At 32.3% G+C, this 17,921-nt stretch overlaps 1 protein-coding gene across 3 annotated transcripts in view; it reads left to right on the top strand.

Moving 5' to 3' along the window:
* Positions 1–17,921, top strand: part of LOC115890779 (transcription cofactor vestigial-like protein 4) — an 82,755-nt gene that overhangs the window by 19,178 nt on the left and 45,656 nt on the right. For 2 of the 3 annotated variants that reach the window (XM_030911115.1, XM_030911118.1), the window contains exon 2: positions 5,864–6,020. In XM_030911115.1, coding sequence (XP_030766975.1) covers positions 5,885–6,020 — 136 coding nt within the window. In that variant the 5' untranslated portion in view covers positions 5,864–5,884. Of the gene's footprint in view, positions 1–5,860; positions 6,021–17,921 lie in introns of all 3 variants that reach the window. The other variant, XM_030911117.1, reaches the window with a different exon arrangement.

The raw sequence follows: 17,921 nt of genomic DNA, 5'->3' as shown, positions 1-17,921 counted from the left end.
ATGAAAACGTACTCGAACGTGTGTCCAATTTTTGCGAAAGGGTTTTTTTTTCTTGACAAAAATCTAAACTCGTTTGACAACAACATCTGTCAATTTATAAATAGGTTATTTAATACAATAGTAACCTGGCAACAATACATAACCACCTATAAATTAACTAAGAATACAGGATAGTCCGAACTGTATTCCGGAAAGTTCGGCAGCATATTCTGCAGAATGAAATAAGTAAAAAAGTTCGTGTAAATGTATGTCATAAAATGTTTAGTTTCGGAGATACAGGGTGTAGAAGTGTCATTTTGATTTCGATTTTTTCCAAATTATTTCTGAAGTAACGTCAATATTTGGATGAAAATTGGTGTCTCTGAGTTTTTAGACATGACAAATTTGATTTTCATGTCAATATGACTCCTACTTGTAGAGGGTGCCACCTACATATTTTTAACTGGTTTAAAGAGTAATAACTTTTCATCCATACCTGTATAAAACTACTGAGTAAAAAATATACATTTGTTACTTTTTTTACGTAAAAAAAGGTCTCTTAGTAAATATCACTACGAGTATAATGGTTCTCTAGATATATTAGGAATCGAAATTATCCATACCTGTCATCATTGACATAAATTAAACATGTTGACTAAATAGTCATTAGATTGAAATCATAAATTAGAAAATGTTTTTGTGCCAAAAGTTCAATAGAAACTGTTTAATCATCATTTTTTCGTAGAAAAATTTATGATTAATTTAAATAAAAATTTATTATTTCAATCAAATAACTACGAGTATATTAGTAGCGAATATTTCCATTCGAATTTTGCAGGAAATTTCAGAAATTTCCGAAATATTCGGTCCCAAAATCGCGAATATTCGCAAAAATCCGAATTTTGCAAGAAATTTCTTTTCAAAATTCAAGACATTGAGCAAAAATTTAACGAAGGTATATCAAGTATGCCTATTCTTAAATCAGAAGAAAAAGAATGCTTCTCCGCCTTACAAAATAGAAAACGTATTGCTCTTAAAATAACGCATTTTGCCGCGAATCTCTTGGCCCCCTCTGCTTCCTGGGAGAGCACCTTAACAATGAAGAACACATAGCCGCTATGGAATTTATCAACAATATCACCAACAAACATCCTCAGTTTGTCAATAATAAAGAAGCCATTTTTACAGATGTAACAAATTATTGCGTCAAATCGGGCTCTTATGGGCTCTCGACTACGTTTGGATGTCAGTTAAAAATGTAGACTGTCTAAGTTAGTGCAAGCAATATATAAAAATACTCAGTTGAAATATTTAACTGTTGCTCTGCTCTCTTTACCAACGTCATCTGCAGCCACTGAGAGAAGTTTCAGTACTTACAGTTTTATGCATACTAAAAAAGGAATCACTTAACTGCACAAAGAGCCGGCAAAATAATATTCGTAGCTCATAACAATAAATTATTACTACAAAAACAAAAAGTGGATATGGAACATGATCTGCAACAACATGAAACTCCTCCAGAACCACTAGAACCTGTAGAGGTAGAGATCCATCCTTCAGAATCAGAACCAGATGATACATCAAATATACCTGATTTGGAAATAAAAACTGACGAAGACAGTACTTTTTTTTTTTTTCTGAGGATGGTAAAAAAAATCTTCTTAGACGCCTGGACTTTGGTCATTCTTCAACCATCCGTTGATCCTTCTGTCGTAGAATTTTTGATATAAACGCCACGAAAGCCTCCCATATATCTCTAAGTTTTCTTTTTTAAAGGGTACCTTAAAAATCCCTTTGATCCTTGATCTACCTGGTTCCCAGGCCGAGCATTCAAAAATGGTGTGACTGACATCGTCGATGGCACTGCTGCAATATTTACAGGCCGCACTAGCTCTTTTCTTGAAACGATATAAATAATGTTCGAAAGCTCCGTGACCGCTAAGTATCTGGGAAAGATAATAGTCTACCTGTCCGTGTTTTCGTTCACTCCATCTTCTTATATTCGGGATTAACATATGTGTCCATTTTCCATCGTACGCCTCGTCCCATCTTCTTTGCCACAGTTGATATAATATCTCCTTCGCTTCATTTTTGATCTCAGCCTTATCTGTTCTTCCTGTAGTTTTCTGATCATATATATAAGCCCTTTCCTTTACTACCAGGTCTATTGGTGGTATACCTGCGATTACGAATACCGCTTGCTCCGCTACAGTTCTGTAGGCAGAAACAACTCTCAAGGCGCTCCGTCGCTGAACTGATAGAAGTTTCTGTTTTTCTTTTTAACCTCCAGTGCCTTTGCCCATATTGGAGCGGCGTACAAAATACTGGCGTGGACCACTTCATTTAAAAGTATCCTTTTCTCCTGCCTTGGACCTCCGATGTTTGGCATTACTCTTGCTAATTTAGCCACTGTTGTCTGAGCCTTTACCACTACTGCATGTATGTGTTCTTTGAAATTCAGCTTTTTATCAATTTGCACTCCCAGATACCTGAGGCTTTTGGACCATTTGATTTCCGTCCCATCCAACACAATCTTTGGACTAAGACAGTACTACTAGTACTACTACTACTACTACTACTACTACTATAATACCCTATGAAGATGGGACCAGCTCGGCGTCGGAAAGTATTCCGGAATAGAATAATTCACTTATTTGTGTTTTACGTTTTTTAAATTTATATTTCGTGCTTTTTGTTTTTTTTTTAAGTTCATAGTCATAGTTCATGGTTTATATACAAAGTACAAATGTTACCAAATAATTTTTGTTATATGTTATGTTTTAGACTTTTAGGAGTTATGTATTGTTTATTAATAATATAACAATTAATATTATGTTTATTGTTTTTTTTTCCACTTACATGTTGGTATCAAATGTCTATCTAATTTATTCATTGTATCAACAAAAAATATGTAAAATTGTAAAATTTCCTAAAATTTCACAAATTTCCGAAAGTTTCGGAAATTTCCTGCAACAATCAAAAGTTTCCGAAATATTAACATCACTAATAATGACATGTATTGACTATTTCCATTCTAAATATCTTGAGAACGGTTGCTCGTAGCAATTTCTATCAAGAGACATTTTTTACGTAAAAAATCATCGAAATGTATATTTTTTCAATTACTAGTTTTATACAGGTACGGACGAAAAGTTATTACTCTTCAAAACAGTTAAAACACATGTAGGTGGCGCCCCCTACAAATAGGAGCCATATTGCCATATTGACATAAAAATCAAATTTCTCGTATCACAAAACTCCCAAACACCAATTTTCATCCAAATATTGAGGTTACTTCAGAGATTATTTGGAAATAATCGAAATAAAAATGAAACTTCTACACCCTGTATCTCCGACCCGTATTCTCGTATCACAAAACTCCCAAACACCAATTTTCATCCAAATATTGACGTTACCTTTGACGTTACTTAAGAAATTATTTGGAAAAAATCGAAATAAAAATGAAACCTCTACACCCTGTATCTCCGAAAGTAAGCATTTTAGGACATACATTTATACGAACTTTTACTTATTTTTATCTGCAGAATATTCCGACGTTTCCGGAATACAGTTCGGACCACCCTGTTTAATTTTTAATGATTAAATTAAAAGAGATAATATTTTAACCTTTATTTTTAGTAGGGCAATCAATAAAATTGTTGTATTATGGCTAAAATAAATAAAATAACAAATTTAGTTATGTTTGTCGTCTCTGAATAACATGTTTGGATGTTTTATTTCGAATTAAAAGGAAATGATATCGAGGCGGTACCGAGATAGCTGGTACTGTTCGGATCGCGTAACAAAAAATGAGGCAGTACTCCCAAAGGGGGACCGCCGGAGTGATAACCTCGCATTCCATTACGGATGCCTCCAGTGGCGTGGGAACGTGCCATTAAATAAATCATTTTATTCCGGTTCTAACAAAGTACTAGTGATCTAAATCGTGCTGTGTGGAAGAGGAACTGCACTGAAAAAAAGGATCTCTCAGTCGAAATGAATATGACTTTGACCCAAAAGATTGGCGCTTTTCAATAGGGCCAAGAACGACGTTTCTTTGCCCAAAGCATTAACTATCTTTTCATAAGCTTTAAAAAATTACTTTAGAGAATAGAAGAATCTATCTGTCCAAAGTATTTCACTCTTGACCCAAAATGAATATGCAAAGAAGTTCTTGCTACAAGAACAATATTCTCTTTGATTCATGCAAAAATTCTTGATTGAAAAGGGACATTTCTTGATTAAAGAGACACTTTTCTTAAACCAATAGCGAATACTATTGACTCAACTAAAATTTATTTTGATCTAAGAGAAGTATATACATCATATACAGGCATATTACGAGGTATATTATTTTTTGATAAATTTAGGTTTTCCTGGTCTGTAGTAAGTAAAGTGATATTATTTTCCTCGATAGTAGTTATTTCTGCTTCTTCGCTCCTTGATATTTTTTGGGGTGGTTCATCACTCTACAAATTACAAAGAAATGTTACATCACGATTTCAAAGTAAAGCAAATAAATTATTAAAATTATAAGCTTTGGTCACATTTTGAATTTTTTAATACGACGACTTGAAATTCAAAAATTTTTGTAGTTATTTGCATAAAAAAATCGATACCTATATATTCTTATTCTATCTATAGTCACGCATGCATTATCTAAACAGGTGCATTAGGTAAATATCTCTTACCTTCAAATATAGCGAATAAATGTTCTAATTTCCATTTTTTTCAGAAACTCCTTTAAAAAATCCATATATCCTAAAATTTGTCCATAAAAAATGACAAATGCATGTTAATAATGATCACTAATTTGTTATACGATATGCGTTTAAAAAGCAAATTATTCAAAATTCCAAGTGAAAAATTCCAAGCAACAAAACCCGTGCGTACTATGATGTACGACTGATCGGACTGCCGACTGATTGTATATACCGTCCTTCGTCATCGTTTTTGCGTGTTGTTATTATTTTTCATCAAAAGAGTATTTAGCGATTTTCGAAAGAAATCAGTACATGTATATTATTTGGTATATTTTTCATTTTATTGATTTTATGTAAAGCACTGTTCATTAAAATGTTGTACCCTATGTTATGGGGCTTGTTTCTCTCCACAATTTCCTGTCTCACAATGCACCGTTTGTGTCCGGGAAGGGTTCATAGTTTCATAGTTGTCGACTTTTGAAAGAAATCAGTACATGTATATTATTTCGTATATTTATCATTTTACTGATTTTATGTAAAGCACTGTTCATTAAAATGTTGTACCCTATGTTATGGGGCTTGTTTCTCTCCACAATTTCCTGTCTCACAACGTACCGTTTTTGTCCGGGAAGGGTTCATGGTTTCATAGTTGTCGATTTTCAGAAGAAATCAGTACATGTATATTATTTCGTATATTTTTCATTTTATTGATTTTATGGAAAAATGTTATATCCTATGTTATAGGAATAGGAATTACGATGTTTTTTTTATAGCTGTAATAAGACAATCTGTAATTTAACGAATACACTCACAAAATAAATATATTTACAATGGATAAAAAACGGATTTTCTCACAAAATTACACATTTTTCATAACCTTCGCAGATAGAAGAATGAACGGAAGACAACGGTAAACGAAAAAATCTTCGAATACGATTTTTTCCATCGCTACTGGTACTACCGAAAACTCATGACTTCAGCCGTCCTAGAAACACCGAACAATTAGTCAGGAATTCCTGAACTAACAGCCATAATAAAACTCTCCGTTTTTTAGAGAGAAAGAGAGACAGACAGAAGATGAGCGAGAGAGAGAGTCCATTTAAAATAATAAATATTTATTATTTAAAACTTATTTAATCTTATATCAAAAAATGAAATTTTGAATTTCTGTTTTTTTTCAGGACATTTCCTTTAAGACCGACATGATCACGTCTCATTCGACAGTTGAGAAATACGGTGGTTCCAATATGGACACCACGGATGAGTCTCCTTTGGACGTCCTATCCCGAGCAGCTACCATGGTACAGGAGAACCAACAGCAACAAGCAGCACTAAATGGTGAGTTTTCTTCGACTTTCCCACCAGAATTATTAATTTTTAAAGCAGCTCCGCTTAAAAATCCAGGTTTAGGTATTTGAATATGGCATATCGTTAAAGTAAAATAGATATACCTTCTCAACATATCTTTTTCCATAAATTTTCGTTATTTTTGGACACACCATATAGGTACAAAGTTTTTTTTACGTACCTCACGGATTTCTTGTACTTAAAATACGTAATAATCATCAAGCTATAAAACAAGGAATGCCATAATGACCAGTATTATTTTCCATCTGCCTTATCTATCTAGAAGAAAACCAGTTTATTTAGAAGAGTTGGTATGTTGTACTTAGCATTCTGATTGCGATAGGAGGTACTAAAATCGCAACAATGTAGTAGGTGTATAGCAAAAGACGTACAGAAATAACTGGAGAATAATAAAAAACATTATTTTTACAACTAACAATGGAAAAAGAATCTTTAAAATAAGTGTGATGTTACTTATTAGAAACACATTAGTAACTTAAATAATAATAAAACAACGCTTTATTGTACAAAACGCCAAAAGAACTTCATCGACAAAGCATATACAAAACAAACAAAAGCACAAAAAAAATATACAAATAATAAAAAATATCATACAATACAAATCAATTCAAAAAAATTTACGTCATTAAAATTACAAATAAAACATACATCGTCCTCTATGACGAAAAGGCGTATCTCGATTTTTGCTACTTTTCAGGAGAGCAATTTAAAGAAAATCACTTACTTTATTTGGCCAATTAAAGTCTTTAATTTTTTAATAGGGTTTTTGTATTAACACTTAAACGGAGACATTGAGGAAACGTTCTGAAGATAAATTGAGCGTAAATTCTAAATAGGCCTTTTTGTTGTAATAATAATAAATTTATTTCCGAACGAATAGTATACATACGCCCATGTAAAATAAATTTAAAAATGACGGTAAAGTGTTCTTAATAAGAAAAAAAATGATACAATATTCACATTATGGAATACTTACAAGAAAATACAATACATACATACCTACATACAAGAAAAAATCTGAAAATCGCCAAAAAATCAGAAACAAATAATTTTAAATACTTTTATTCGCGTTGGATTAGATCAACTGAAAACAAAGACAATTTTCATGCCAGAAGCAAAGACAATAATCAATTAAAATACTCTTATCTAACTTATTTTAATAATATTGTTTTTTATACAAAAATGCATTTTTTTAACTAATATATTTTTAGTAATTTTTTAGTTAATTGAGGGCATTAATACAGGGCATTTAAACTCACGGTCCATATAATAAAAACCAAACTAAACCAAAACAAAACACGTTTCTTCATTCGTTTTTTTTTATACAAATAACTGTAGAGTAACAGTTTCTGTTTTCCCTGTTCAATGATAACAAATTCGACTTCCATTCTACGGGTTTATGCTGGATGATGATAGGCAAAATAAATAAAATTTTCCAAAAATTGGTAGGGATGACAATGCCAATGGCCTGACAATGATAATGAGATGAAAATTATTGTATTTTTCGGGCAAGTTTTTGGTTCGCTAAAATGTTCTTAGATAAATTATGATTTCGGGAAATTTTCCATTAGGGCAATTTTCGTTTCGTTGGTTTGCTTTCGATCAAAATTTTCCTTTTATTCGGCCATTTATTCTCGGACAATCTTTTGCATACCCGATACAGCTATGTGCAGAGTCTAGCTCATTCTAACAATGGTTTGACATTGATTAGTCCTCTGGAATAAAAATATAACCTGACATCAGAAGAAACTAGAATGTAGAATGTAGAATGTTTAGGAGGGGAGTCAATCACCGCGACCTTATAGATCTATTGTGTGTTCCCCTTTCTTGAGTTATAACCAGTTATAACTCATCATACAGTCTCAGGGCTTTAACAAAAGCCAGTATCTGAGACGTCTCCACAGAGGCCAGCTCTCCATCCTCGACACTGGTCGTCGTCTCGGCGCACTCAGTGATAAGGTGTTCTGGTGTTTCCCCATTTTCCCAACAAAATCTGCATTCGCCGTTGTTTCTCAGTTTCAGCCTACTGAGGTGTTCGTTGAGGAGACAGTGTCCTGTTAGAAACCCCGTTACAATCCGAAGATTGTTTTTACTTAAATCAAGGAAAACCTTTGATTTTTCTCGGTCATACGTTCTGAGGAACTTTTTCGAGTGTCTTAGACCGTTGGAGGACACCCATTCCAAGTTACGGATGGAGTCTTCCAGATTCTTCAGTTCCGCTTTCAGTTGGTTCCCGTTTGGAAAACAGAACGGTTCTGGTCCAGTTAGTGGAGTGTTCGTTCCTTTTCTAGCTAGATCATTTGCTTTTTCATTGCCGTCTATCCCTTGGTGAGCAGGCACCCAGAGTAGGAGGACTTTATTTTCTTTGCCTAATTTGTTGAGCTTCTCTAGGCATTCTTTGACCAATTTCGAATTGATGGTTACTGAGTTGATCGCGTTAAGTGCTGCTTGACTATAGGATAGGATGGCAATTTCCTGTTTTCGATAGTTCCTATCTAAGATAAATTGTACGCATCTTTCGATAGCGCAAATTTCTGCCTGAAGGATACTGGGGTAGGTGCCCATTGGTTCGGAGTATTTAGTTTTCGGCCCAAATACTCCTATCCCTGTCTCTACTTTGATTTTGGAAGCATCAGTATACCACGTGATGGTATGGTCTTTTATATGCTGAGTAAGCGTTTCTTGCTTCCAATCCTTTTTATTACTCAATACTACAGTGAGGTGTTTCTCAAAGTTGTAAATTCTTGGTATGTCATCCACTGGGAGTTGGAGAAGTGGAATTTTCTTTTTGAGGATGTTCCAAGCCCCTGACCTGAAAATTCTCCCAGTACTGTTTCCGTCAATAGCCATTCTAATCATTGTCGCATTTGTATAACTACCGACGACAATGTGCAGTGGTGTTAGGTCTAGAATGACCTCCATTGCTGCTGTTGGACATGTTCTCATGGCACCTGTGATGCAAATACATGCCAGTCTCTGTACTTTGCACAGGTTTTGCCTTGCTGTACGTTGCTCTAGTTTTGTATACCAAGCAACTACTCCATAAGTAATCGACATCAGACTTACTATCATAGTATACATCCAGCGCAAAATGTTAGAGGCGCAGCCCCACCTATTTCCCGCCAGTCTTCTGCATAAATATCATGAGAGCCTTTGTGGCTTTGCTAGAAGAAGAAGAAACTAGTTTTGCACTAGAGTTTGCGAATGAAGTGTATTCAAATACCGGATTTCTGGCACTTCACAATTTCAAAATAAATCTCTGCCATTTAGAAGTATAATGGATTCACAAAAAATAACTTCAAAAATCGGTCCAACATTTTAATAGATGAATAGGTATTAAGGATATGTGTTATATGTTACATATACTATTTTTTTATTTATTCCAATTATTTTTCGATCTATTAAAGTATTTAAACGTTACAACAGCAAGTGTAACTTTGTACTTATCTAATGAATAGATACAGGGTATATTTAATATAGGAATACTTTTTATAGCGCTTTATAGGAAATATCATAACTTTATTAACAAGTTGATTATTTTGATTTAAATCTTGATTTATATCAAGTTGTTTTAAATCATTGCACCCTGTCTACAACATTCATCAACAACCAATGGCTTCCTCCCCGTAGATTTTTTTTGGCTCACAAACAGTTCTACTTTTTCTCTTTCAGAACCCTATAAATCGTAGCTTCACCAACTCCCGTAATATTTGAACATTTCGTAACTAGGAATTAAGATAGTTTGACAAAAACTCTAATACAAATAATATTACGTGTTTCGTATCCAGTCAAGGTTAGATAAATAGTCCAATTAAACATATAATATGAAATATCAGGAATTACCACAAAATGATAACGGAGGAATTTTTAGGGTTAGAGAAAATGCACTTTACTTTTCTACGACGTTTTGAAGAAGGATTAAAACTTAGAGAGATTAATTTTAGGATAAAAATAATTTCGCAGATATGTTAAAAATGTTTGTTATTCTCTAACAAAAATCAATTAGCAAATACACTCTGTTTAAAATGAAATATTTTCTATAATTAGTATGAAAAAAATGTAATTTGTTATATAGATTTCAAAAGAAGGAATTTGTTTTAAATTATCTGCTAATCGTGTTAAGAACAATAATAGCTGTATTATTTAAACGGGGATATTTTGGCAATAGTAAATAAATGATTTAATGCCTAAACTATTTGAAAAAATATGTCAGTGTCTATTTAGAGAAAATAGAAAGATTAAATGTGTTTGTCTCATTCCTAAGAAATATTGTTTTGATGTTTTCGGTTGCACGTGTAAAGATCACAGAGAATTTCTCACATTTTTTCATAAAATATTCATAAACATTAAATACTTATGGCATATAAAAATAGTAAGTATGTCAAAATATAAAAAAAATAAAAGAAAATACAAATACGTACAAAAAAACTCTAAGGACAGTTTATTTTTTACTTATATATTGTATAATAATGATTTTCCCAATCTATAAATTATAAAATACCAATTGAGAAATAAAAATAAGTTCAAACATAAAATCTGAAAAAAAAAGAACTACCTAAATGTTAAGTTATATCACCAAAATTTCACCTACTGTGTAATTTTTTAATTGACTAATCTGATTTTTTTAAATTTTATTTTTCAACATTTAAGTATTTTCTCTATATTACTGATTCTTGCGAAATAATCTTATAGCATATTATTAGATTACTAGATATCTGAATCTGATATTTTGTCCTCTATAACTGAATATTTTCTGAATTCAGCAATTATTGGTAGTTAAAAAAGTTTACGTTTATTTTTTTTAAATACGAACAAATTTAATGTCTGTACAGGGTGGGTCAAATTGGACGCTTTTAAAGGGAAACGCCCTTTTCTATAGGAGATAGACGAAAACTAATATCGGTATCTGGAGCTCAATTTTTATAACCAAACCAAACCAAAACAAAAAATTTTCTGCGGAAATGCCGAATTTTCAGTTTTTGAACTTTAGTTACTAGTTACATGAACTATATACTTATCTTTAAGAAAAATTTAAATCATTGTTGCAATTGGGCCTTAATGCCATTTCGAATGAACAATAGTATTAATAATGTACATTATAATAATAATAAATTTTATATCATAGTGTGTATTAAAACTACTAAAACACTTTTAAATTGGTATTATATTAACAACTTTTGTTTTTTAATCCAAAAAAAAATTATCAATTTTCTCAATCCAAATATTTGTGGTCCTGAAAAGGACCTTCGTTTTCCCATGTTCGTCAAGGTAGGTAATGGGTAAACGGTAAAAAAACAGGATAATGAAATTTAAAAAATTACAAAACTTGTTCAAAAGTGCCTTCCTCTTGCATTAAACAATATTCCAAACGATCATAAAATCCCCTCCTCACATTGGATAACATATCAGGGGTGACAGTGTCAAAGGCATTAAATATTTTCTGCCTTAACTGCTCCAAGTTTTGAATTTCTTCATAGCTGTAAATTTTAGATTTTATGTACCCCCAAAAAAATAAATCATTCACCGAGAAGTCAGGTGAAATTAAACGTCAGTCTAAACAAAACTGTCATTTTTGAAAACTTGTCAAAATTTGGACACACGCTAAATGGACTTGATTTTCCTATGTCTCGAAGTCTGTGGACTTTTCTGTATAATCTCACAGTAATTTAATAGATTGCTCGTCATATTATATCAGCTCGTAGGAGATTAGGAAAAAAAGAATTTATATTTATAGTATAAAAAAAAATTTATTTAACAAAATTTAATTAAAGATGTGACAAAATAGTTACATTTCTATTGGTTCTATCGGACTTTTTCGACTATATAAATCTTTATTTTTTGTAAACTTTAATGCATAAAATATTTTCAATCTAATAAATAATTTAATGATGTAAATAAGAGGAAATTTCTCACATGGGTGGTCAAATTCTATAGTTTTCATTATATCAAACAGCCTCTGAATGTTTTCTTCAGTGCAAAACTCATCAAAATTTAATATAAATAATTTTTCCAGCCTGTAAATAAAATGAACAAATTTTTCCACTTTCATGATCAAAGGCTTTTAAATGGGTAAATAATTTCGAGTTATCCAGAGATTCGGATTCTTTTGCAAATTTTAGACAAATATCACATTGATGTATTTGAAGACCCTTTTAATTGATGTAGTCAAACATAATTAAAGGCATTTTGAGTTGAAAACATTTCTCAGAGGCTGTTTGATATAATGAAAACTATAAAATTTGACCATCCATGTGAGAAATTTCCTCTTATTTACATCATTAAATGATTTATTAGATTGAAAATATTTGATGTATTAAAGTTTACAAATAAAGATTTATATAGTCGAAAAAAGTCCGATAGAACCAATAGAAAGGTAACTATTTTGTCACATTTTTAATTAAATTTTGTTAAATAAATTAATTTTTTATACTACAAATATCTTTTTTTTCCTTATAAATAAACACATTTGCATCCCATTTTAAATAAGATATACAAATTACCAAAACTTAGAAATAACAGTTCAATAACAAAAGTTCAACAAAAATCCTACACGCGTTTTTAAAAAGAAACATATAACCACGCACTCTGTCATTCCAGCAAACGAATACGACACAGCATAGGTTTCCGGACTAAACGACTGGTGTATTTACACCACTCAATAGGCGTGTCGGGTTTGCCGAGCGGTTTCCGATGCAGTCGCTTTCTTTCGCATCTGTTATAGGTAATTTGTGACGGAACCCTAAAAAATCACCTCTTTTATTTTATAGTTTAAAGAAAACCCTAGATTTTTTTTCCAGAAACCCAGTGTTTATATAATAGGCCAGCGGTCAAACACGCTTGCTGTGAGCAACAGACGACCACTTGATACCTATATTCGACACAAAATATTTAAATTCGAAATGATATGGCAATGATCCCGTTTTTTTTTGCTTTTTTCATGATAAATTAAAAAGAAACAAACAAAACCCCAACAAAAAGCAAGATCAGCCCGCGTAAGGTCGTTCTCAGTTCGTAAACCGGCGGTACTTTTCTCCGTATCGCCGACCATAATCCTATAAATTAAGCACTAATAAGAGTTCACGGTCTGTGTGCATTACAAGTTAATGAAATCTGCACTCGACGTACTATACGTACAACAGCCAAGGTCTGTCTGTGTGTGTGTATGAGCGCAGACCGCGGTTGTGCCGCTTATTTCTTATTATTTTTCGCCGGCAATGAGCGGTACCGTGGTACCATTAGGCAATAGGGACAACAGATTCATCTAGATTAATTGAAGAGTTAGTCTGCGAAGTGATTTCGGACTTTTTAACTATCTACATATATAAAATGCTAATGTTATCTGTGTCGTCTCTACTGAAGTATCGAATTGCTCTAGAAAGTTGCTTTTTTAGGGTTCCGTACCCAAAGGGTAAAAACGGGAACCCTGTTACTACTTTGCTGTCCATCCGTCCGTCCGTCTGTCACAAAGGTCTATTTTACATACTACTAATTTTTACATACTTATTTTTCCTTTTAACATATTTATTATTGATTAATACAATTTTTAGTAATGTATTTCTTCATTTTTTTTTAAATTACTTATACTCGCATTCAAAATTTCAGTTAAATCGGAAAAAAAGTTTATAATAATATAGTATCTTCTATAATATACTATATATAGTGTATAATAATATAGTCACTTCTAGCTCTTCAATTGGCTTCTGGTTTTCAGCACTGTGCGTCTGGCTTATGTGCTTTCCTCGTAAGTATATCTATCTACTAAAATTAACTTGTAGGGCAAAAAGTAGTATTGGAAATTTGAAATATGTATTGTCTTTTAAATAAAAAGTCAGAAAAAAATCAAAAGAAAATTGGAAAAACTCAAAAAGGCACAACTTTTCTCTAGTTTAACCATTTTGTATATTTTTTAGTTTATAATATTCTTGAATTGAAAAGTAATGAAATTATATAGAAAAAATAGTTTAAATTTCTTGTAATAAAAATAGAGACACTTTTTTAAAGGGGACTAAAAAATCCTTTTTGGGAATTGTTTACCTAGAACGCTTGTTTGGCTAGAGCTAATAATAGTGTACAGTACATCAAATGGTACATGATTTTTCTACGTTTTTTTGTTTTTCTCGGATTTGCTGAAGTGGAATGGACAGCAAGGTAACGCTCTATAATTTTTTTAATTATTAAAATTAAAGGAATTATTTTTTATTCTTATATCGCTTGACGTAGCAGTATAAAAATTAAATGATGGTCGTTAAGAGAGACCACAGAAATTTTTATTATTCCCGTACATGATACTTATGATTTTTTGTAAAAATTCGATGTTGTGGTATAGAAACGCTATAAATAGAAAACGTTTGCAAGTAATAATTAAACAATAAAATAATTAATATTATATTGATTTATGGGACATGCTTTTTTAATTAAAATGATTTTAAATTGTTGTGTAGTGCTTTATTAATAATAATAATAATACGGAAAAGAAGTCTAGTCTTTGTCGTCGTCATTTTCTGACATCATTTTGACACTCTTTGTTACGCAGTTTACACTATTTAAAAATCATACTCAGTATAAAAATAAATTTATTAATCAATCAATCTTCTTAAGGGGCGTCCAGACCGGATGAGCGAGCAGGAGCGAGCAAGAATTCGGGTATGTTCTATGGGAATGCTTAACTGGTGTGGACGGCTCTGCGAGCGAGCGAATGATTGCTTGCTCGCGCTCGACGCTGTTCCACGCCGTGTCGGTACATCAAAGAAAATTCGCGCTATTGCACGTTTGGTTTGGACGGGATTTTGTTTACCACGTTTGCGATCGAATATCAAAAATGGAATGGCCGAATGAAGTTGTTTTAGAACTAATAGAGGAGTACAAAAATCGCCAAGACCCGTAAGGTTATTGCGAACCTTTCTCTAGGTAATTGGTATCACTTTTCATTATTATTATAATAAGGTATTAAAATCTGTAAGTGACATCCGACAAAAGTTCTTAAATTTTCCAGAATCTTCTGTTTCAACATCGTTTAGTAAATTGTTACCACCATGAGAAACTCGATTTTTAAAAAAGAGTTATGTTCCACCATCTCCTCTGCAGTCGTTTTCTTTTTTGACGTTTCAGCAATTTATAAAATATAATGAAAGACGCACAAGCAATGATTTTTTCCGACATTATGAAGTGCCACACACCGATCAACGCCGAACATACAAATAATCGCTAGGTCTGGACGGAAGCTGATCATGTGCTCGAGAGCAGCAGAAATCACGAGCGAATTTGAATAAATGTTTGCTCGCGCTCGTTACTGCTCGCTCATCTGTTCTGGACGCCCCTTTAGAGTCCATTTCAAAATAAGCGTTCGGCGTTTAACGTTTTATGTAAAACTTGCTAGATATTTTAACACAAATGAAAAAGGAAATTAAAGATAAAGGATTATATTATTATATCCGTATTGTAGCACATTTTTAGACAACTTCATTATTTTTAAGATTTTGATGGTCAATCATCAACAAAATATTCCTTAAGTTTGGACTAAATTTTCTCGAATATAAAGACATAATTTAAAATTCCGTTACAATACGGAAATAGATTGAAGCTTTCTGATTACAGTAATATATAATTTATATGGTTTTCTAACAAATAGCTGGCTATTTTATGGCAAATGCTGAAGCTCTGCAAACTTTAATCAAGGCTTAATCAAAGCACGTGTGTTTGGAATTTTGGGTGTGGCTTAACAATATATCAGTTGGCCCACTCTTCGCCCGTATCAAAATTCCTCCCGCCGCTCTCCGCCTGTCTTGTAGACTTGGGTCAGTCTACATCCGTTGCTCGACGTGTATACACCGTTGCAAGTTTATTTTAGTTTTGTTTTCGGTCCGACGCATAGGGTGAACCAAAAATAGTGTTTTAGTTGTTTTGTTCGAATTGTGAATAAAATGTCTACTAGAAATATTTGTGCAGTGGATGGTTGTGAAAGTAGAATGACAGACAATCTATCGTTCTTTAGGTGCCCAAAAGATGAACGAAGGTATATGTTTATATAGTATAGGATATAATAATTAAAATATTAGACATATTAAGTATATTATAATTATGGAAACCCAATTATGAATAAATTGTTTTAAAACTATACATATAAATTAAGAAAAGATTTTACTCGAAATATGCACAAAATATTTATTTTTAACAATTAGTTTATTATTTTAGTAAATATATTAGAGTAATAGTTTTTACTATTGTGTTTTGGATTTTCCAGTATTTACCGGTTGGCAAAGTGCATATTAAATTATTTTTGAAGATATTTGCATTTTTTGAATAGCATGTTTTGCTTTTTAGATGTTTGTATTTAACTTTAACTACCTACCTGTAAAGTCCCAATTTTATCGTCAGGTAATAAAAATACGTGCATACAACTTGTTCTGCTATTGACAATTTTTTTAGAGTTTTTACTAAATTTTATGTAACATATATTTATATTCTTTAAACTGTGATAATATACTCTTAAGGCCAATTGGCTGTAAGCACCATTAAAAAACAAAGAAGAGCACGGGCTAAGTAAATGACGCTAGGGCTTGACCTCGCCAAAATTATCATTCCCCAGCTGTCTTTGACGCCGTTTTTTTTTCTATCGAATATTATTATATATTATTTCACTTTTTAGTTCGATCTACTTTAAAAGCATATTTCTTAATTTTTGAAGTAATTTAATATAAAAACGAGACCACAATTCGTGTCTTATCTGGGACTAAATCCGTCTCCGGTTTCCTGCACCGAGACGATAGTGCCGCAATAAAAATGCCGTCGCTTGCGTAAACCCGATGGAATTTTAAAGAGAGGTGTTGTACGGGGATTGCGACAAAAGATGCTAAAATCGCTGGAATATTTCAAAACGCTCTTATAAAAATGTCGCAGACGTGCATGTTTGTTGTTTGTTGTCTCTCGTTTCGCCATTATGTATATGTATGTATGGAGGAACCGGGAGATTTTGCAAATGCACATATTTTGAATCGTTGATTCGGTTTTAGCGTCCGATGCGATAAATCATCGGACGATGTACGGAAATATGCAAATTTTAGGCTGGTATTTTGTATATTTTATCTATGGAAATTATTATCAGTTGATTTCATTTAAAATAAAAAAAATTGGTCAAGCGCGAGCCGGACTCGTGCACGAAGGGTTCCGTACCATTCATTATCTATACAACATTAGACGCTATAATATTATAAACTTTTTTTCCGATTTAGCTGAAATTTTGAATGCGCGTATAAGTAATTTAAAAAACTTGAATAGACACATTACTAAAAATTGTATTAATCAATAATAAATATGTAAAAAGTAAAAATAAATATGTAAAAATTAAAAAAAAAAACGATTAAAAAAAGTCGCTTTGACTAGGATTCGAACCTGTCTTACTACGGCTCCAACGTCATAGCAGCGTAAAGTCCTAACGCTTTAAGGTTGTTGGTTGAAGAGATTTTTTTCCGGCTGCGAAGGGACTGCGCCCACTATAGCGCGCTTTTGAAACGCGGCAACGCTATTTAGTTATAGTCGAAGTGTTTTTTACTTACTGTAGTTTAGTTTTTAAAGCAATGAGTTCAAGTACGGACGAAAGCGTATTTTTTGTGCTCTTCTAACAGAGGAAGAGGAAGAGGGGGTGAGGAAAAGTTTGGACTCATACGATTAACAAAAAAAGAAAGAAGTTTGGAGAATTTTACCATCTTTTTCCAGATTTAATAAAAGACAAAATCATTTTTTTCAGTATTACAAAATATAAAGGAAACATTTTACGCACTCCTCAATTGAGGGTTTTAGAAGAAAAAACACCGGGTATATCTACTCATCATATTTTTTCAGAAGAGACAAATTACTAATATTTTTGATAATTCT

This window comes from Sitophilus oryzae, unplaced genomic scaffold (genome assembly GCF_002938485.1).
Source record: "Sitophilus oryzae breed Bouriz unplaced genomic scaffold, Soryzae_2.0 scaffold_910_pilon_pilon, whole genome shotgun sequence".
In the NCBI taxonomy this organism is placed as follows: Eukaryota; Metazoa; Arthropoda; class Insecta; order Coleoptera; family Curculionidae; genus Sitophilus; species Sitophilus oryzae.
Note: the sequence above shows the minus strand (reverse complement) of the source record. Positions and strands in the feature narration are given on the sequence as shown.